Below are 23,125 nucleotides of genomic sequence, written 5' to 3'. Positions count from 1 at the left end.
TCCATTAACCCCTGTGAATGTGCCACAACCTTTCGTTTGACTTTTGAGCTTAAATACAACAGGCATTTTAAAGGCCATTTTCCCTGCAAGAGTGGGGGTTAGCCTTGCAGTCCCCATGACAATCTTCTCCATTTTGCCCTATTTTCTGCATCTCCCCTTGTTAACCCCCTTGCCCACATTTCTTCTTCGACCATCTTTAGCCAAGTCTTTCTCTGTCTTCCCCGTCCTCTACTTCCTTCTACATTCATTTCCATCACTCTTCTCAACCAGTCACTTTCATCCTTCCTCAACACATGACCAAACCATCTCAACCTGTTTCTCTTCACAGCATCCATCACATGCTCTATTCCCATCATCTTTCGCAATTCATAGTTTGTCTTCCTCTCTCTCAACGATACTCCACACATCCACCGAACCATTCGCGTTTCCACCCTTTCCAGCCTCCGTTGCTGCTCTACGTTCATTACTCATGTCTCGCTCCCAAAAATCATAACACTTCTCACACATGCACCATACACCTTTCCCTTCAGCGTCAACGACACTCCCCGCCTCGTCAGCACGCCACTCAGTTCCCGAAACTTCTTCCATGCACATCTCACTCCAGCAACCGTTGCCGAGTCTGATCCACCTTCTCCATTCAGTATGTCTCCGAGGTAGCAAAATGTTTTCACACCTTCCAGCTTCACGCCGTCTCCAAGATCCAACTCAACATTTCCTCCATCTGCAGCTCCCTCTGTGCACACCTTACACTTGAATGTAGCTGCCACACTGGTTAATGACCCTCTCAAACCACTACATTTTTGATGAACCCACTGAGTGCACATTGAATATTGAATGGAGTTCACTCCAACACCCTTCCTACACACAGCACAGGGCCACTTCCCAGTTCTTTCCACCTCACCACATGCTTTACCACTTGCCATCACCTTCGTTTTACCACAGCTTAAATCTGAGCACATAAATAAATATACAAACAAAAATCATTCACAAAGGTATTAAATCACGTATATTCCTTCTTCTTTGCTGGTCTTTCTAATCGTTGTTTTGCTTTTTTCCATTCTTAAATTCTGCTTTTAACTTCATACCTAATATTTGGAATTCTAATATCTTAAATATAGCTGCTGTTCAATTACATCATTAATTATATTTACAAACTTACCTAGAGGGTTGATTTCCAAGTATGTAAAGTAAAGCTCTTCATAGAAGCAGAAGAGACTAATAAGGAAGTTTGCCAAAATGCTAGGGGAAGAAGGGAGAAGAAAAATAGCAACAAGCAAGCAATTGAACAATTACAACATCACATTACAATTGTCAATGATGCCATGAAAATTAACCACATCAAACTAGAGCGAAGTCGATGGCGCGCCATCGCAAATCCCCACGCTTCCCACTTAAAGCAAAGATAGTAAAAAGTTCCACCAGGAATGACCCAATATCAAATTTTGAGTGAATTTTTTTCCCTGTTTTGACCCGAGGTCCCCACTCCCTGTAGCAAGAACAGCAACACAAAAAGTTGTTACATATTTCATGCGTCCCCCAATGTTGATTGCATATACATGGATTCTTTAAAAACATGTTAAAACAGGCCCGGAATTGCATTTTTCGGTATTTGACCTTTTGACCAAGGGGGCGGAGTCAAAAATGACACTGCTCGTGCACCTTCTTCCAATGTGATGATCATATCTACCAAGTTTGGTGAATTTCTGCCCAACCTTTTTGGAGGAGATAGCGTGACAGACGGAGCCAATTACACTATTCCCCCGTTTTTTTTCAAAAAGTGTGGGGATAATCACTTGAAGGACAAAGGAAGGCAAAACAATATATACACTTTTGGGCAAAGTATTGCTCAGAAAAAATACCAGGTACATCAGAATGTTACAACTGCATTGCTTTGTATTTATCTGTCCGAATGAGACAAATGAACATGCAAACCTTGAAACAAAGGCCTCTTCAGAGCTTTATCCATAAAGGACCTAATGGGTTTTGTTGTTAAAACTTCGCAGCCTGGGATTTTCATTTTTTTGGATGTGTGGGATAGGAGGGCGGGGGAGGGGGTTGGGGTAGGGGGGCAGGAAGGGATGGGGATGGAGGTGGGGGAAGAGGACGAATAAATCAAGTTGGATGGGGAAATTCCTTAATTCGCTCCTTGAATGATCCCTTTGCTCCTGAAATGAACCCCACAGCTTTCTAAGTGGTAAAATCTTGCCGCATACAAAATTCTTCTGCCCAAAAGGTTACCATCAATCATCCTGCTCAGAAATTCCGTGCCCTTTCCAGAATGTAACCTTTCAAAAGGTATTCCCTCAGAAGAATATCAAAAATACACCCACAATCCTTTGCTTTCAGTTTCAGTCAACTATATCGTGTGGCTATTTTTCAAATCATCAGAGTAAACTTTCCTGAGATCAATTGCTCATAAGTGTACCACAATCAATTTCTTCCTGCCATGTCTGAAACGATGCAATTTCCATTTCCTTCAGTATGCCTTACCATTCAGTATGCCTTCAGTTTCCTTCAGTATGCCTTCAGTATGCCTTCAGTATGCCTTACCTTCAGTATGCCCACTCCTTGAAAACACGTTATGGGGTGGACATGAAAGGTGAGATAAAACAAAAAACGGACAGAAAACCCCCAAAAACCCATTTTCAATTGAAGAGAAAATTTTAGGTTTGGTCGAATGAGTATTGTTTGGCACGTTTAAAAAGCAAACTCAACACCAAACAAACAATAATCACGAAATTGACAAATACAGTATGTAGATATGGCGACATCATATGCACATCCATATACATATTTGGCATCCTGGCATCCTGGCTCCCTGGCTCCCATACAGTATATCTACAGACTTGGCATTTAATATGGAATATTTTTTTTTTCTTGACTTGGGTTTACTTTCTTAACTCAGTATATTGTTGCGAATATGGAATTTGGCCTCCATATCCGCTTGTAAATATTCCCCTATTTCCCCAATACTCCCCAACTATCCCCAATCCCCCATTCCCTAGTCCCATTGTCTGTAAACAACAATCAGTAGAGCCGACCTTCCCCTTTTTCCCCCATTAAATGTCGTGCCCAGGCCCACCGCATCACACGTAGACAACTTTCGGACATCTTGCTAGTTATTCTTAGTCTATGTCAGTTAAGGACTCGTTTCCATTAATTATGACTCTTCGTTGCACCAGAATGTGATTATATGGCACCAGTAGTGAGTTTAGGACCTTTCCCATACCTCCTTCCATCTTCTTCCCCAAACAACAACTACAACTACAACTACAACTACAATTACAACAACAACGACGCTGCACCGGGGGAGTGTGCGTCATCACACCGGCTCGGTTAGCCGCCATTGACAATGCGCGCCGGACCATGCGCTTCACGGGGTTACCACGAAGGGGCTGGCTGTCAGCTCCTCGTCAAGGGCGGAGCCGGTAACCCCCCCGCACGCACCCAATGAGAAGCAACGAGCCGATTCCATCTGGGGCGGAGCTAACGAGCCGAGGGCGTGTCACTCCCCGCCGGATCTACGCAGCCACTTGCCGGATGTGAGGTCAGATGCGCCCCCAGCTTGAGCAGACAAGACGCCATCCGAGCGCTGCGACCTCCCCGCATCTCTAGACCGGACCGGGTCGATCCTGCCCTGAGCCCAGGTGCACCTGGAGCCATCGATAACCGCTTTCCTTGCCATCAATCCCCGTGTGAGTCAGCCTTGTCCCGTTTATCTGTCGTCCGTTGGGGTGAATATAAGATTGTGTTTAAGTGCCCACCTTACTATGCTGTCCCTCTGGTAGTTGTAATCTAACCTTCCGTCACAATATAACCTCCTCCGGAGGGCTTGAGAACTGAACCCTGGGTGTCGTGTCATTTTAATCCCAGCCGGGTGTCCTTTTCCTTTATTGACCTAGCGCAGCGCGATTAGTCAACGTTCGGGTATAATCGGGTAACTTGTGCAGACGTGGTCATACCAAAACCGCTCGGTAAATAACATCTAAGCCACGTCTGTAACAATTGGTGTCGAGGAGTGGAATTCGAACCCGGGACTAAATTTATTAGGCCCAAATTTGTAACAAGTAGAATCGATTCGGAGCGCGTTTCCCGCGCGAAATTATAACGGCCGAAATTTGTTTTGTTGTATAAAAACCCGAATTTTGAAAGTCGCGCTATGGCAGACCAAGACAGCTGGGGTCCGGTAGGGGAGAGTGAGGCAGGGTCGGTCCAGGACCAAATTGAGGGACATGAGGGACAGGAGGAGAGCGAAGCAGCGAGGGTAGCAGACGCACAAAATAGCGTCGTTGTGCCCGACATTGCGGGAGCGCAAAATGGCGCCTCGCTGATCACCGCGCCCGCGACCGTGGCAGCGCCCCCGGTGGATTGGAACTTGTTTTTCATACAAATGAAGGCCCTTATGGCCCAGAATAGCGAGAAATTGAGGGAGGACATGGGGTCCAATAGCGAGAAATTGAGGGAGGACATGGGGTCCAATAGCGAGAAATTGAGGGAGGACATGGGGTCCAATAGCGAGAAATTGAGGGAGGACATGGGGTCCAATAGCGAGAAATTGAGGGAGGACATGGGGGCCAATAGCCAACGGTTAGAACAAAGGATGGGGGCCCAGATCGGAGGGTTAGGGAGTAGAATAGAGGGATTAGACAATAATTTTAAGGGTTTAGACAAGAAATTTGGGAAGTTAGACAATAATTTTGAGGAGTTAGACAAGAAATTTGGGAAATTAGACGATAGATTAGGGGAAATACAGGAGGGGTTAATGGGGGTAGAAAACAGAATGGCCGCTCAAGAGAATCAAATGGAAGGGATGCAAAAAGGGTTAGAGGGGTTAGAAAACACCATGGAAGGCAAATTGAGGGACATGAGGGACCAAGCGGAAAGGGAAGTTAAACAAATGGAGCAGCAGATAGAGGGGGTCAGAATAGGGGTAGAAACCAAACTGGATGCTCACAGGGAGGAGATGGAGCAGATGAGGGTGGCATCTGGGCAGGAGATGCAAGTGATGGGAGAGGAGATCAGAAGAGGAGTGAGTGAGGAGGTCGGAGGAGTGCGCGAGGAGGTGAGGCACTGTAAGGAGCGCATGGAGAAGGAGGTGAGAAAGGGGACTGTAAAATTGCAAGGGGGTATAGAGGAGTTGACGCTGGGAATAGAACAACTGACAGTGGGACAAAAGGAGTTGGGGGACCAGGTAAAGAAGAACACAGCGGTAATAGAGGGTTTGAAATCGACACAGAAGGAGATGAAAAAGGACGTAGGGGTAATTAAAAAAGAGTGTCAGACGGTACATGAGGACCTGACGAGGAAAATGGACAAGGTGGTAGAGGTAATGGAGGTTAAAGAGCGGGAGGTGCGGGAGCACATAGAAAAAAATAAAGTGGAGTTAGAGGAAGAACTTAAAGGGGCGCACGAAGAGATGAAGGAGATGAAGCAAAAATTAGAAGAAGTGGAAGAAGGGGTGAGCGAAATTAAGAAGCGACGGAGAGAGGATAAGAAAGAGATAAAGGGGGAAGTAAAAGAATTGGTCCAAAGTCTGTGTTCGGATCGTGATGATGTGCTCATTAACCGGATGAGGGATTCGCAGGTGATGGAGGAGAAGCGAAGAGAAAGAGGACCCGGTGTAAGTGGTGACCAATATGGTCGTGCGTATGATGCGCCAGGTGATTTAATAAGCTTGGGGGTCGAGATAGACCCGGATGTTCGTGAGAGGCCACGAGTGAGGTGTATGGCTGGTCCGGAGGGTATGGAACGAGAGGTGCGAGGTGTGGGTGAGCAAGGTTGTGGTGGTATGGAATGGGTAGCGGGTTGCGGAGGTGTGACCCATGCATCGACACCAACAGGGGTAGTTGTTGGAGGGACCGGGGAGGCACGAGAGCCCCTTGGGGGTAATGTACTGTGGGGGCCCGGCCGGTTCGGCCCCGCGCTGACCCCGCAAGGGGCGACGCACGGGGTCCGGCCGGCGGGCAACGACTCGCATACGAGGTGGTCCCACAAGGTCCCACTCACGCCGTATGACGGCAAGAGTGATCTACGCGCGTACCTGGCGCAGTTCGACTGTGTGTGTAAGGGTAACGGTTGGGGTGAGGACGAAGGTGGAGTACACCTGGTGGCCGCATTGCGCGGCGCGGCGGCGGAGGTGCTGACGGCATTACCAGCGGGTGCTCTCACCCTGCCAGCCCTCCGCGACGCCCTAATTAATCGATTTGGAATAGAACAGCAGAGCGAGCTTGTTAAAGCTCAGCTCGCGCTGCGAAAGCGCAAGCCCCAGGAAGCCATCGGGGAACTTGCCCACGACATTCGCCGCGCAGTGGGGATCGCACATGCTAGCATGGCAGCGGATTCCCGGGAAAGCCTGGCGCTGGACCATTTTATCCAGGCCCTCCCGGATATTGAGCTCCGGCAACAGCTCGCCATGTGGCGCCCGCAGACTCTGAGCCAGGCGGCTGACGCTGCGGCCCGTTGGGAAGCAGCGAGGCCCCTGGCCCGGGGGGGCGAGCGTCTCGCAATGGCGGTCCGCCAGGTGGGACCCCCGATGGAGGGCGGACCCCTTAGGGGGCCCGCCCCCGACGTGGGTCCTGACCTGGCGGGCATGGTCCGGAGGCTGGTGGACCAGCGCCTGGCAGGACCTGGACCATGGCAGGCGGCCCCGGAGGTGGCCCGCGGTGGACCACGAGCGGGTAATCCAATTCGGACCTACAGGGGGGGGAATTTGGAATTCCGGAGGCAAGCACCTTACCAGGTGAGGTGCTATACCTGCAACCGCCTGGGTCACCTGGCGCGGCACTGTCGAAACGCGCGCCGGGATGATCCCCGGCAGTTGAGGTCCTCAACTCCGCCCAGGGGGGAGCGGGTTAGCCGACCCCAGACACCCCCCCGCCAGACCCCGGGAAACTAGAAGGTGTCGGGCACGTAGGGCGGTGTTCGGCAGCAGAGGATGGAGGAGAGCCCTCATTGACGCGACAGGTCATTTATTGTGGCCAAATTGGAACCGGTAGCCTGACAATTAGATGCAAAATTGCCGGCGTGGGGGTAGACGCCGTAGTGGACACAGGAGCTAGCGCCACGATCATCAGCCCTGTGGTCCTTGATTCGAGCGCAGGTGGCTGGGATAAGATCCAGCGCCTGCAAAATTATAGTTTGCAGCTTGCTACCGGGGTAACGGCCCCGATCATAGGGCGTGGTTCTGTGACCCTCAAGTTAGGGTCGGTAAGGAGGGAGATAGATGTTTGGGTGGCGGAGGTGTGCGACCCATGTTTAATAGGGTTGGACCTGTTGACTGCCAGCGGTTGTAAAATCGACTTGTGCCGGGGGATCCTGCAGGTGGGAGTAGAAGAGCTGCCGTTAGGGGGAGTGAGCACGGCCGAGAGAGCGGAGCTGGAGGCTTCCGAGGCCGTGACCATCCCCCCAAGGGCCGAGGCGATAGTGCCGGCCCGGTGGGCAGCTCGCCCAACATGGCAGGAGTCCTGCGGCCTGGTCGAACCGGTGGCAGCGCAGTCCATACCGGGTTTAATCGTGGGCCGCACCCTTGTAAAAACGGACGGACCGGTAGTGGCCGTCCGAGTAATAAATATGAGTACAGAACCACGCACTATAGTAAGGGGCACGAGGGTAGCTGGCTGCACCCCCGTTGAGGAAGTCGCGACAGTGAGGGGCGAGAACGTCCAGCCGAGCCGACCCCGGGGGGAGCCTTCAATAACAAGTAGGAATTGGCCCGATCCCATTTGCGAGATGGTAAATCGTAGCAGCGTAGAGTTGGGAGGTACCCAGAGGGAGGCCTTACACAAACTGGTTGGGTCCCATTTGGACCTCTTCTCCCTGTCCACCGAGGATATTGGACGTACGGGCCTGGTGAAACATCAGATCCACACCGGTGAGGCCCGGCCTATTCGTCAGGCCGCCCGACGGCTCCCTTGGAGCAAGAGGGAGGAAGCTGACGAGCAGGTTGAAAAAATGCTCGACGCAGGTGTGATCGAGCCCTCGGGAAGTCCTTGGATGTCACCTGTTGTGCTGGTCAAAAAGAAGGATGGGACCACGCGGTTCTGCGTGGACTATCGCCAGCTAAACAACGTGACACTCAAGGACTCATATCCCCTGCCAAGGATTGATGACACCCTCGATGCCGTTGCGGGCTCAAATTGGTTCACAACTTTGGACCTCAAGAGTGGGTATTGGCAGGTGGAGATGGATAGGGCAGGGAAGGAGAAAACGGCATTTTCCACAGGTAAGGGACTGTATCAGTTTACTGTGATGCCGTTTGGTTTGTGTAACGCCCCCGCCACCTTTGAAAGATTGATGGAGCATGTACTAGGCGGCATGCCATGGCAGTCATGCCTGGTGTACCTGGATGACGTCCTGGTACATGCCCAAACGTTCCCCCAGGCAGTAGCTAATTTGGACCAGGTGTTCGGGTGCCTCAGACAGGCAGGGTTGAAGCTGAACCCGAGTAAGTGCACTTTGTTTGCAAGAGAGGTGGCCTATCTAGGTCACGTGATTGGCCGCGAGGGGGTAAAAACGGACCCAGACAAAATTAAACCGGTAGAGGAGTGGCCCGCACCACGTACCATCAAAGAGGTGCGGGGATTTTTGGGACTCTGCTCCTACTACCGGCGCTTTGTGGCGAAATTTGCGGAGTTGGCCCGTCCCCTCCACCGGCTTACGGAGAAGGGGACGCGATTTAATTGGACACGGGAGTGCCACGAGGCCTTCCAAAAATTGAAGGGGTGTCTAACATCCGCACCCCTTCTAGCTTACCCCATTAGTGACGGGACATTTACCCTGGACACGGATGCGAGCCAGGAAGGATTGGGCGCAGTTTTGTCTCAGACACAGGAGGGCGTGGAGAGAGTGATTGGTTATTATAGTCGGGCCTTAAGTAGGCCCGAGAGAAATTATTGCGTCACTCGCAAAGAGTTATTGGCTATGCTGGCTGCCATGAACCATTTCCACCCGTACTTGTACGGGCGGAAATTTTTGGTTAGAACTGACCATTCCTCCTTGCAATGGCTCCTTCGGTTCAAGGAACCGGAGGGCCAAATTGCAAGGTGGTTGGAAAAGTTGCAGCAGTACGATTTTGATGTGGCCCATAGGGCCGGGAAGGCCCATGGTAATGCGGACGCACTCTCTCGGCGTCCTTGTCTGGGGGAAAACTGCAAATTTTGTGCGAGACACGAGGAGAGGGAACAATTGGGCGATTCGGACCCGACCCTCGTTGTCCGGGCAACCCGGGTGAGAGGGCCAATTTTGCCACTAACCGCAGATGAGGAATTCGGAACTTTGGCATGGAGCACGGCCCAGCAGGAGGATCCTGTCCTGGGGCCAGTGTTCAATTGGGTCAAATTGGGGCAAAGACCAAAGGGGGAAGAGGTCACCCCCCTCAGGGCACAAACAAAGGCATATTGGGCTCAGTGGCAGACCCTGGAATTGAAAGGCAACATCTTGTATCGCAAGTGGGTGGAGGTTCCTTCTGATCGAACTTCCTGGCTGGTGATAGTCCCTGACAAATTCAAGAACGTCATATTGCAACAGGTGCATGGTACCCGCTCCGGCGGCCATTTGGGCAGGACAAAGACAATATCTCGGGTCCGCCGGAGGTTCTATTGGGTGAATATGGGGCGCGACATACAGGACTGGTGTCGGAGATGCGACGCCTGTTCTGCCAAAAAGGGACCAGCACGGAGGATGAGGGCCCCCCTTCAATTACATCAGGTGGGGGCCCCCCTTGAGCGGGTGGCTATGGATATTCTAGGACCGCTGCCCCGCACCCGCCAAGGTAATAAGTATATCCTCGTTGTAATGGACTATTTCACCAAGTGGCCGGAGGCCTACGCCCTCCCCAACCAAGAAGCAGGGGTGCTAGCGCAGGCCTTCGTGGAAGGATTTGTGTGCCGGCATGGGATTCCACAGGAGTTGCACACCGACCAGGGACGAAATTTTGAGAGCAAATTGCTAAAAGATGTGTGCAGTCTCCTGTCAATTCGGAAAACCAGAACAACGCCTTTAAGACCTCAATCTGACGGGATGGTGGAAAGATTCAACCGAACTCTAATCCAACAACTGGCACTGTTCACCGCCACCCGTCAGGATGACTGGGACGAACATCTCCCTTATTTGCTTATGGCCTACCGAACCAGCCAGCACGGGGCCACCGCATGCAGTCCAGCGTTGCTTATGTATGGGCGGGAGTTACGGGCTCCCGCCGACTTGCTATGCGGTCCCGTGCCAGACACAGTGGTTAACCCGCCGAGGGAGGGGTACGCACGTCACTTAGAGGAAGGCATGGAGCTAGTCCATGCCTTCGCCCGCCGCCAACTCCATCTGGCGGGGGAAAAGATGAAGCGCAGGTACGACGACCGGAGCCAGGGGAGTCAATACGCTCCGGGGATGAAGATTTGGTTCTTTAATCCCCGGAGGCGGAAGGGAAGGTGCCCAAAGCTCACCTCCCCCTGGCAAGGCCCAGGAGTCGTCCTGTCGCAAATCTGTGACGTGGTCATTAAGATCAAAATGGGGCCACGAGCCCTCCCTCGGATCGTCCACGCCGACCGGATAAGACCTTACACCGGCGAGCAGGCGCCCCCGTGGATTGCCTCGGCTTTAGATGCCGAGGCGGGACCCAGTACCTCTAAATAAGGGGGGCTTATTAGTGCCAGAGGACTGGGGGATTGAGGAGCGATAGGCCCAGTGGGTAAGGGCGGCATCCCTGCCACCCTTCCCATGTGGGGGCAAAGGAGCAATAGCTTATGGGGTTGATGGCAGTGGAAACTAGCCCGGGTGGGTTAGGTTATATTGTAGGGATCTAGAAGAGATTGACATTAGGTAACGTTAAGTTTAGTTAGTGACTGATACCTGTAGTGGGGACGCAGGTAGATTAGTGGGGATGATAATGACGTGGGAGCGCAATAGTTTAAAGGGATGACTGGGAAGCGCAAGTTTCAGAAGGGAGTAGTTAGCTGAGATGATGCCGTGTGTGTGAGAATTGAACAGGTGTGATTGCACAGGTGTGCAACTGGACAGGTGTGAGGAGCAGTGTATGAGTAGTGAGTGTTGTGGATCAGCGCGAATGCGCTTGGGGAGAGAAGGGTGCAGGTGGCACCAGGTGTGAGAGCACAGGTGTGCAGGTACAGGTGTGTGGAGAGAGTTGGAGTAAGTGGTACGGAGTGGTGTGCATGGTGCGAAGGTGTGGATGGGGGAAGAGTGGACCCCTTTCACGAGTACCCGGGGCGGGTAGTGTAAGTGTTAGGTAGAGGGTACAGGTAAATTGTGGTTGGATATTGGCATTTGTGGTGCGGTTGCAGAATGGTGTTGTGGATGGGTGCATTAGTGTTGTGGAAATGGCTGGGCGTGTAGCCTGTTAGTGTGTGTAGTTGGTTGGGCACTCCACCACTGTGAGGATGTCGGCCAGGTGAGGCCGCAGGTGGGCTCTGGGAGCCGGTAGAGTTGTGGATGGGGCCCGAGGATCCGGAGGACGGACCCGGGTAGCCCAGTGCCAGAGAGGGCACCGAGTGGGGAGAGAGCCAGAGGGCCTTCCCCAGGTAGTTAGGTTAGGGAGAGGAGCAGGTAAGCTCGGAGGCAACTGCAGTGGTGGAGGTGTGCAGGTGGGTAGACCCACTGGGAGAGGTACACGCCACAGCCCAGAAATTGTGCGAGGGCACCGGGAGATGAATCGGGGGAGTGAGACCCCAAATTGAAAAGCACCACAGTTGGCCAATGGGAATTGGTTTTTAGAACCCATAGTGTAAGAGGGCCAATGGTTTGGCCGGAGAAAGACCCCGGGTAGTGTAAAGTTGTTAAAGTCATTTAGGAAATAGTTAGGATTGATGAACCTGTCGCACCATACGCAGCCACTTGCCTGTGGTGATGATGATGACTCCACACCTGTGTTTTCTTTGTTTTGTTGCAGGAAATGAAATTGCTGTGTGGATTGTGAGACGCATCACGACGTGGATGAGACATTGGAGTAATTCCATCTCTCCCTCCCTAGGAGGGACTGATGATGAATTGGTGATGGCAAATTATGATGTTGAGTTGGAGATGGCAAATTTTGATGAAAGTTGAAAATGGCAAATTTGATTGGTTAGGAGGGAGAGAAGACGAATTTGGTTTATGGGAGGAACGGGGAAGACAGTAGGGATGTTTGTTGATTTGTAAAGTAGATGTTTATGGGTAGTGTTGTGTTGTGTGGATACAGTAAGGGGTAAGGGAGGGGCCATGTAGGTTACCTGGTGGGGGGGGGGGGGCGTACGATAGAAACGTACCTGTCTCACCTGGTTCCCATGTGCCCCCAGTGTGCATCATCTTGTATTGCGTGCACTTTTGCGCCCTTACCACCTTACTCACTTGTCTGCTTCTTTTGTCTCCCACCTCCGAGGATCTGGCTTTGGGGTAGAGAGAGAGGAGAGAGAGGTGCTGGCTACGCAGTTGTGGGCCTGCACTTTCGCTGCTTGCTGCTTGGATCGATACACCATATGGACCGCAATGTTTGTGGCCACCCACAATGGACCGCAGCTCTTTTGCGGCCAAGCACCACCCGTGGAAGGACCTATGGGTCAACGTGGCACCTATGCCAAACAGGTGAACCACTAACAGTTGACACCACTGAAGGCCACAATATAGAAATGGACGCGGTTGGCGCCTTTCTTTATTTTTTGAAAGAGGCAAGAAGGCCAAGTGCACCACACGAAGGCAAGACCAGCGGCAGAACATCGGCCGGCTGCGACACCACCGGTGATTTATAGACACTTTATTGGTGCACCGGATGGTGCTCACTGTGTGATGGGGTGGTGCTTGATGCTTGGAAGGGGTGCTCTGCACATTATTAAAGGCCGTAGGCCACAGAGCACTCGTGGGTTGGTGTATCGATGCTAGCATGCGTGCTCTCTCTATGCATAACATCTGCATGTGTTCCTCCAAAAACAGGTCCTGGATCGTAGTGTAAATATCAGCGTAGTCTTGTGTAAATAATGCTCCCTACCGGCTGTATGTTTAGTTTGAGAATTCTTTCCGGATTCGGTTATCCTGTGGGTGTGTTTCTGTGAGGAGAAGGGTGCAACGTCGCAGGGGGACATATTTACTCATTTGTGAATATCTGTAAAACTGTCGCACTCAGGGTAGAGTTAATAGTAGAGGGAACTACATTGCGTGCCACACTAAAGTAGGTAAAAATTTATCGGGTCGGGACGCCCCGAGGGTAGAGAAGGGTGCAATGTTGCGAATATGGAATTTGGCCTCCATATCCGCTTGTAAATATTCCCCTATTTCCCCAATACTCCCCAACTATCCCCAATCCCCCATTCCCTAGTCCCATTGTCTGTAAACAACAATCAGTAGAGCCGACCTTCCCCTTTTTCCCCCATTAAATGTCATGCCCAGGCCCACCGCATCACACGTAGACAACTTTCGGACATCTTGCTAGTTATTCTTAGTCTATGTCAGTTAAGGACTCGTTTCCATTAATTATGACTCTTCGTTGCACCAGAATGTGATTATATGGCACCAGTAGTGAGTTTAGGACCTTTCCCATACCTCCTTCCATCTTCTTCCCCAAACAACAACTACAACTACAACTACAACTACAACTACAACAACAATTGCAACAACAACGACGCTGCACCGGGGGAGTGTGCGTCATCACACCGGCTCGGTTAGCCGCCATTGACAATGCGCGCCGGACCATGCGCTCCACGGGGTTACCACGAAGGGGCTGGCTGTCAGCTCCTCGTCAAGGGCGGAGCCGGTAACCCCCCCGCACGCACCCAATGAGAAGCAACGAGCCGATTCCATCTGGGGCGGAGCTAACGAGCCGAGGGCGTGTCACTCCCCGCCGGATCTACGCAGCCACTTGCCGGATGTGAGGTCAGATGCGCCCCCAGCTTGAGCAGACAAGACGCCATCCGAGCGCTGCGACCTCCCCGCATCTCTAGACCGGACCGGGTCGATCCTGCCCTGAGCCCAGGTGCACCTGGAGCCATCGATAACCGCTTTCCTTGCCATCAATCCCCGTGTGAGTCAGCCTTGTCCCGTTTATCTGTCGTCCGTTGGGGTGAATATAAGATTGTGTTTAAGTGCCCACCTTACTATGCTGTCCCTCTGGTAGTTGTAATCTAACCTTCCGTCACAATATAACCTCCTCCGGAGGGCTTGAGAACTGAACCCTGGGTGTCGTGTCATTTTAATCCCAGCCGGGTGTCCTTTTCCTTTATTGACCTAGCGCAGCGCGATTAGTCAACGTTCGGGTATAATCGGGTAACTTGTGCAGACGTGGTCATACCAAAACCGCTCGGTAAATAACATCTAAGCCACGTCTGTAACAATATCAATCTGGTGAGTTTCTTTTACACTTTGGTGATTTATTTGTTAAAGGAACCATGTCACTGATTGTCTGTCGCAGCAAGAAGTCAACAGCAGGATTATATCACAGGTGGCGTGGCAAAATGTACGGACAGGTGCATTTGATGATTGGCTTCACAGTCGGGTATACAAGGGTTGTTGCGTTCTGTATTAGTGGAAAACATCTGCTGCACGTCTCCAAAAGTTATTGCCGCTTCCTCTGGAGATGGTCCGTCAACTCGACAATGCTGTTTGTCATGGAGTGGTGGCTTTACGAAATTACGGCATGAAACAGCGTGCTATTGCTCGGCAGTATGGCATCACTCAAGGTCAGGTGTCAAAGATCCTGAACGAAATGCTCAGAGGGGTGTCCCTACTCCAATACCGAGGCCAGGACGTCCCCACAGAACCACAAGGAGGGATGATCGCCAGCTGCACCGGTTAGTCCGCAATGGCCGTACCAAGTCAGCTAATCGGCTTAGGGCTGAGTGGCAGCAACTGACAAATGTGCCTGTCTCCAGAAGGCTAGTCAACCAACGACTGGTTCAAGCAGGCTATCGTGCCAGGCGTCCCCTGAGAAAGCCACGCCTGACCAGACAACACCGACAGCGCCGATTGCAGTGGGCCAGAGAGCACAGTCAATGGCAGCCAGGACACTGGAATCACGTGGTCTTCAGTGACGAGTGTCGATTTCTGGTCTTTCGTCAAGATGGCCGCGTCCGAGTGCGCAGACAAGTGCATAAAGCCTACAACAAAGATTGTATAGTGCCATGAGTCCAAGCTGGAGGTGGTGGGGTGACCGTTTGGACTCCTTTTCATGCAGGGGGCAAAACTGACCTGGTTGTTCTGAATGGAAACCTGAACCAGTTTAAGTACAGGGCCATTCTGGAAGAAACATTGCTTCCATTTGCTCGTGCAGCCTTTCGAGGAAACTTTGTCTTCCAAGATGACAATGCACGGCCTCATCGTGCTCGCATGATCCAACACTTTCTTGCTGACCGTGGTGTAGAGTATATGGAGTGGCCTGCCATGTCCCCAGATATGAATCCGATAGAGAACTTGTGGGCAGAATTAACGCGTCAAATCGACCACTTGGACCAGCAGCCGACATCTGTGCGTGAATTGCAGCAGGCTATTGTCACTGCATGGCAAGCGATTCCTGTCCAAACCTTGGTAAATCTCATGAACAGCATGCCTCAACGTGTACGTGTTCTCCTGAATGCTTGTGGGGTTACACGAAGTACTGAACTGTAATTTTACTGTCTGTAATCCCAGTCGTAATTTAACTTTTGTTTTTGTTAAAACATTTTTTGGCTAATGTGCAAAATAAAGAGATACTTCTGGAAAACGTACAGACGTTTAACACAGTACTGTCCATGAATTGAGTTCAATATCAGTTTACATCACTTTCAAGGATCAATTTATTTACTTCAAAATGTCAAATGTGGTTTTTGTTTCTTTTAAAGGTCACATTAACAAAATCTAGAATAATTTCAACATAATTCCAATGAACTTTTGGTTCTAAGACATCTTGAAAAGTAAGTTCACCCCCACAAAAAAAATATTCCATATTAAATGCCAAGTCTGTATATATAAAAGTGTGTGTGTGTGTGTGTGTGTGTGTGTGTGTGTGTGTGTGTGTGTGTGCGTGCGTGCGTGTGTGTGGTCGCTATATCTCCATTTTCGGGTTTCAGGAAGTGGAACGGAGTCCTCCCAGGACCCAAAGTATCCACTTCTGCTTTGGTAAGGGATCATAGTTCATGGACCAAGCTGTTCAACTTTTTCAGAGTTTTGTTCAAAGGGTTATTTTCAGGATAGTCACCGAACCCCGGATTGCCTCAAACTGTAGTTCGTTTGTGGTAATGTTCCCGGGACGGTTCGTGTTTCCATGAGTTTTCTGCAACTGGGATGTTGAAATGTTTGCAGATATGCCAATGAATCACTTTACATACCTTGTTGTGCCTTTGTGTGGACAGCTGTTCTGACATGAGTTTTTTATTTTTTTACATCCCGACAAGAGGTGGCTCGTGCTTTCTGTTTCTACCTTGCAGAACCTACACTTGTCCGAATGACTCAGTCCCTCCACTCAGGCAAAGCAGAAGGGGGGTGGAGGGGGGAGGCCATCAACTTGGAAGATCCTGCATCGTATCTTCATTCCTGGTATTTCAATATTCCGTCTGAGTGCTGCAACATCAATGTGGTATTCCAAATCTCCATTGCTTTCTCCATCAGTTTGATTATTTGAGGATTGATCTTGTACATTTGCATGCATTTTATCATTCATAAATGTGGAGCACCATCAAAAGCTTTTTTTATAGTCTATCCATGGTGTAGACAATTTGGTTCTTCTGGTTTTCCAATTTTCCAGTGTGGCCTTCTTTAGTAGTAGGTGGCCTATTGTTCCGTAGTATCCTCTCTTGCATCTCATCAGTTCCGACTCAAGGTTCCCTTGTTTTGTTAGGTGGTGGTACATGATTTCTGTGACGTTTCCTGTTAGAAGTTTGTATGTGGTTGGTAGACATGTTATTGGTCTATACTTGTGAGGTCGTTGGGCTTTTTCAGACTTTAGGATGAGGAAGGTGTTACCCTCTGTGAGCCATTCATCCAAGGCCTCCTCCCCTTGGATAAGTTTGTTGAATGCTCAAGCAGTGATTGTGTAGAGCATTTGGTTACATTAGCCAGGAGTTTGGAACTCCATCCGGGACTGGGATTTGAAAGTTTGGCATTTTTGCTCGTTTGTTTTTTTTCTTCATCAAATATTACTGGGGGTATTTCCCTTCGGTGTTGCCCTTTGTTTTTCAAGTTTCGGACCCAATCTGCCTCTTTGTTGTGTTCTTTAATCGGGTATTCATCAATACTTTAACAAAAATCTTCAAGTTTATCTTTCTCTGAGGAACTTGATACATTTTGCTTTTATTTTCTTTGTCCGTGGTATAATATCTTTGGGTTATTTTCAAACATGTGGTTTTGCTGTCTCCCTTTGTTGACTTTTTCATGGACATTTTTTTATATCTTCCTCGCTATCATTTCTATTTTGAGTTTGTTTTCAGCACTCATCGAGGTGTCTTCAATGGTATACTTGTTTTATTTCTTGGATTCTCTTCCTTAGCTTTTGTTTTCTCTTGCAAATTGTTGTATTAGTCCCATTTCCTTTCTCAGTTGTTCGCTCTGCGTCAATAGTCCCCGTTTCCACCATGGTGTTGCTTGGTCTCTGTCTGTAGGGCTGGGTTTGTTCTTCTTGTGGCATTCTTTGCCTGTTACTTTTTCTTGAATAAGCAATGCCGCTGCAAAGCACAGTATTGATTTTCCTTCAAGGGGACTGATTTTAGTATAATTTTACTTATTGATCGGTTGGCTCTCCTGATGAGCATTTTCATCTCCTTGTTGGTTTCTATCGTATGGAGTTGTGGTCTTTCTCCGAGTGGTATCAGTCTTATCTCTTCTACTTTGTTGGCCAGCTCTTATTTCAATTTACATTGCTCTTCATCATCCTCATCTTCCTCCTCTCCTCCATTCTGCAGTCTTCCTTCTTCCTGCTGGTCATCACTCACCGTTCCCATTTTCATCCCTTCCATCTGTGCAAGTGCTGCCCAGCCCATGTCAGTGGAGTCCACTCCCCCTCCAGAGGTCGGTCCGTACCCTCCCCTCACCCCCCCCTCCAACTAGGGTCCCGATGTCATGCCATGCTCCAAGCCCTGGCTTCGCCACATAGCCCCTTCCCACACCACCGTGGTCACATCCCCACCATCAATCTGTTCATCCTGGCTCCCATCCTCATCATATATTCTGCCGCTTGTCTTCTGGCTCTAACTCTTATTTATTTTATTAGTCCCCAACCACTTTCACCGGAGGGGACTTTCGGTTTTCTCTCCGTCGGTCTGTCTGTCCGTCCCACCTGTGGTGAATTTTTTACCATACCCTTTCGCGTATTCAACTCAAACTTTTTGGACTTAGAAAATATCATATCTATAGGGGACATGTATTGCAAAGTGTTACGTGCTCCTCCCCAAACCCCGGTCACGGTGTACCTCCGAGCCCCGAGAGGAGTCACGGCAGAAAGATGTGTTATTCTGTGTGTCAAAGATCAATGGTGAAACCACACCAATTGTTACCAACAAACAAGTATTGTATTAATGTCACACAAGAATAACAGTACAATAACAATATTAATCAATTGTACAACCAATATATCATTCCTATGATGGTACCATCAGTTTCATACAATGTAACTCACTGTGCTCCAAGTGAGCGAAAAGAACATTCCCAATGTCTCTATCCCGGCATCAAGCCAAAGTCGATCCACGCTCCAGTGATCGTCAGAACAATGTCATATCGAGACCAGAATCCCGTTCGGTTGACAATCACACTGCCAAAGATGGGCAAAGGTGTCCTCAAGAGGCGACTGGGAAATCACACCGTCGGGTATGGACGTTCAACGGCTCCCAATCGGTGAACCGCAAATTCCCACTCAACATCCACGTTACACACACACACACCAGGTTAACGTCTGGATGCGGAGAAATGGTTGAAGCGAGGTGAAGAGCCTAGAGCGATGCGAAATCGGGCGCGAGGCAAAATGGCCAACGGCCCGTACTCGAGACGTAACGGCACTCCAATGATTCTCTTCGTAATCAACCGCAAAACCTGTCACGCAGGTTTATCTGTCACAGCGATAACAACTCTGTCGCAGGAATCCCAAAGTTCACTCGTGACCCCCGTTCGCCAGCGTTTGCTCAAGACCTCGAAGCAGCTCGGCTTCTTCCACCTTACTCGCTCCGCCTCCTTTTCCTCTTCTTCTTCCTCTTCTTCTTCTTCTTCGTCCGGTTCCCGATCCGGTTTCCGGTTTCTTTTTAAAACATTAATTTTTTTTACCTTTTGAAAACAGTTATCTCCAATTCACTTAAACGATAACAATAATAGTACAATGAATGAATGAATGAATGATCGTTTTAAGCCCATTTTCCCCGCTAGAGCGGGGGTTAGCCTTGCGGGCCCCATGACAATCATGGTTCCCTGTTTGAGGCAATGTTTTTATGGCTGGATGCCCTTCCTGACGCCAATAACAATAATAGTACATGGAACCAAAAATATTTACAGTGGATGAGAACCACAACAACGGAAGTGACGAATCCGTAACACAAAGCTATTCTCACTCTTGTTCTCCTTTTAATCTGGAATTGGCCGGTTGTTGACAACTTTTTGAAATTTATGATATGGAACCATCTATTCTGGTGGCCAATTTAGTCTTCTTCAACTGGTCCATGAATCTTGCTCCCCCGTCGTGCATTCCCCACTGCTCATGGATAGACTAGCCTTTGCAGAAGATGGTGATCTCTTTTTCCTAGACTATGCTCCAACTTTCGTGGTTGATGTCTCTCTTGTGGAGTTTTTTTCAAAAAAAAAATCGTTTTAGTCTTTCCTTGAGATCCCGCTCCTCTTCTGCCATACACCAGCACCACCAGTAACACCAGCAATAATTTCCACCACCAGCCTCACAACATGACAATTGTCCAGGGCCCCAAGCAGTGTTCCTGAGGCGCAACCATCCATGGGGCTTCTTCCTGGTTTGTAGGTTGCAAAGCTTTGTGCGATCCAAGCCTCTGCGCCTGATCAATCCTCTCCACTCCAGCAACGTCGTTTTTGAAGCTCTCATTCTCAACATTCAGAGGCTCACACGGTCCATCGGAAAACACAAACAGCCATGAAACATCATCCTGGCAGTTTATAGCTGGACTGAGATTCAAATGCAGGCTGGACAGCTTATAGGAGAGTGTGCATACCTCGAGGCCATCAAATCAGCCCAGCACTTGCAAAGTAATTATATTAACACAAAATAATAATCCAGAGCAACACATGCTGATCAGAACCAATTTCAAATAAATCTGCCCAATTCCTCATTACAACCCTTCCATTTGCCATTACAATCTCAATATATGCCTGGGGCACAATGGCCTCAGCTTCAAAGCTTGTATGCTGCATAATTTATCCACTCTACACTAAAATATTGTTCTTCATGTAGATCTCATCTGAGCCTTTAATGGCAATGGCCAAATGTCATCAGGTTCTTCAAAAATTGAAAATAAAAATTTCCTGAAAATGTTAATATGACAATGATTAGATTTCCAAAAATCAAAGCAGGAGTGAAATTTATAAATGATGGAATGTGTGTTCGTCACTTAGTCACTGGTTACAATAACATACATGACAAATATTTATTATGATGATCATCAAAATGAGACCGAAGCAGGTTTGTTAACTTAAAATTGAGATTTGTTTTCGATATGCTATCATATTCAGCATGGAAGAAGTTTCGGGAACTGAGTGGCGTGCTGATGAGGAGGGGAGTGTCGTTGAAGCTGAAGGGAAAGGTGTATGCTGCATGTGTGAGAAGTGTTGTGATTTATGGGAGCGAGACATGGGTCATGAATGTCGAGCAGCAACGAAGGCTGGAAAGGGTGGAAATGCGAATGGTTCGGTGGATGTGCGGAGTATCGTTGAGAGAGAGGAAGACAAATGATGAATTGTGAAAGATGATGGGAATAGAGCCTGTGATTGATGCTGTGAAGAGGAACAGGTTGAGATGGTTTGGTCATGTGTTGAGGAAGGATGAAAGTGACTGGTTGAGAAGAGTGATGGAAATGAATGGAGAAGGAAGTAGAGGACGGGGAAGACCGAGAAAGACTTGGCTAAAGAGGGTGGAAGAAGAAATGCGGGCAAGGGGGTTAACAAGGAGAGATGCAGAAAATAGGGCAAAATGGAGAAGATTGTCATGGGGACCGCAAGGCTAACCCCCGCTCTAGCAGGGAAAATGGCCTTAAAATGCATGTTGTTGTTGTGTTGTTGTATGCTATCATATTCAGATGACAAACAATTGTAGATCAATACCTAGCAATTACGTTTTCATTTCATGCATCATGCTGAGCACTGCACACATCCGTACTCACTCTCTTCGGTTAGGTGGCACATTAATAAGTAGCGTCTGCTTCACATGGTCCACATTAAGCGAACCCTCAACAGGAACCTTGAGGCGCAAGGCCTTGGCATCAACATCACCCACTTCCACTCCGCCTTCATGGTGAAAGAGGATGACGTCGCCATCTCGTTCGGCATAAATGCAAATGTAGAATTCATCTGCCTGAGAAATAGAGGTGTACAGCAGGGTTTTAATCAGAACCCAAATTCCACTACAAATGGGACTAAAAATACAAGCAATGCAAATGCTGCAAAGTTAAATGGAAGGTGCAACTGACACCAATAATGAAGGATTTGTCATACATCTTGCCATGTTATCATCAGTAACCAGTTCAGTCAAACCCATATTCTCAGTGCATTAAAATTAATCGAATTATATTGGATATTAATTTCTGTAAAAACCGATTACAATTGAGCTTTTTCCACAAGGAGGGATCTCTCAACCCACTTGCAGCCAATAGTGAAGCTAAACCGATATTATAGTGTGACAACTTTGCAACAAGATATTTACATTTTGTCCCACAAAGTTGGCAAACTGCTGGGCCTATTTGGCACTCTATTCTGAACAGAACCTCAGGATGTTGGGATCCCCAGGTTAAAATGTTGATTTGTATTGCTGTTGATGAAATGTCTCCCAATCTCCCCGTCTTGCATACAGTTTATGTACAACCTCCTCTATGATCTTTGGAGATTGCATAAAGAAAAGAAGGGGAAGTTGGTAGGTTGACCAAACATGTAAATAACTTGCATAAAATGATGTGTTTTCTAGGCTGAGGAAAGAAGAAAAAAAAAAGAAACATCCAATACATAATATATGCAAAGGCAGATCCAAAGAGGATGGGGGGCTGCACACCCCCACACCTCCACCTCCCTTTGGATTTTCGTTGTTAAATTATATGCTGTGATATTGGATATTGGATGCAGTCCAGTGGCAGATACAGAGTGGTGTGCCGAATTAATCTTTCTCTTCATGTGTGAGTCAATTATGTGTGTGTTTACAAGATACATACGTGGTGAGAGGTGCAAGTTAATCTTTACATACCACATTGAATGTGTGTTTCCTAATTGTGCTGTTCATCTTTTAATTAAGTGTGTTTCCTAATCGTGCTGTTCATCTTTTAATACCGCATTAAATGTGTGTGTCCTCATCGTACTGTTCATCTTTCAATAGCACATTAAATGTGTTTCCTAATCATACTGTTCATCTTTTAATAACGCATTAAATGTGTTTCCTAATCGTACTGTTCATCTTTTAATATCACATTAAATTTGTGTTTCCTAATCGCGCTGTTCATCTTTTAATACCGCATTAAATGTGTGTTTCCTAATTGTGCTGTTCATCTTTTAATATCACATTAAATGTGTGTTTCCTAATCGCGCTGCTCATCTTTTAATAGCACATTAAATGTGTGTTTCCCAATCGTGCTGTTCATCTTTCAGCAGCACATTAAATGTTTCCTAATCATACTGTTCATCTTTTAATAACGCATTAAATGTGTTTCCCAATCGAACTGCTCATCTTTTAATATCACATTAAATGTGTTTCCTAATTGTGCTGTTCATCTTTTAATACCGCATTAAATGTGTGTTTCCAAATCATGCTGTTCATCTTTTAATATCACATTAAATGTGCGTTTCCTAATCATGCTGTTCGTATTTTAATACCGCATTAAATGTGTGTTTCCCAATCGTGCTGCTCATCTTTTAATAGCACATTAAATGTGTGTTTCCCAATCGTGCTGTTCATCTTTTAATAACACATTAAATGTGTGTTTCCCAATCGTGCTGCTCATCTTTTAATAACGCATTACATGTGTGTTTCCCAATCGTG

At 48.4% G+C, this 23,125-nt stretch overlaps 1 protein-coding gene across 7 annotated transcripts in view; it reads right to left on the bottom strand.

Annotated features, from left to right (window-relative positions):
- ACLY (ATP citrate lyase) overlaps positions 1 to 23,125 on the bottom strand; it is a 159,644-nt gene that overhangs the window by 80,598 nt on the left and 55,921 nt on the right. For all 7 annotated transcript variants that reach the window (XM_078785407.1, XM_068127319.2, XM_068127320.2 and 4 more), the window contains 2 exons: positions 21,267 to 21,457; positions 1,160 to 1,239 (listed from right to left, as the gene is read on the bottom strand). In XM_078785407.1, the coding sequence (XP_078641533.1) occupies positions 1,160 to 1,239; positions 21,267 to 21,457 (271 nt within the window). The remainder of the gene's footprint in view (positions 1 to 1,159; positions 1,240 to 21,266; positions 21,458 to 23,125) is intronic.

The sequence above is a fragment of the Myxine glutinosa genome, chromosome 10, assembly GCF_964187855.1.
Source record: "Myxine glutinosa chromosome 10, kmMyxGlut1.1, whole genome shotgun sequence".
Taxonomy (NCBI): Eukaryota; Metazoa; Chordata; class Myxini; order Myxiniformes; family Myxinidae; genus Myxine; species Myxine glutinosa.
This window is presented reverse-complemented; position numbering and strand designations above follow the sequence as displayed.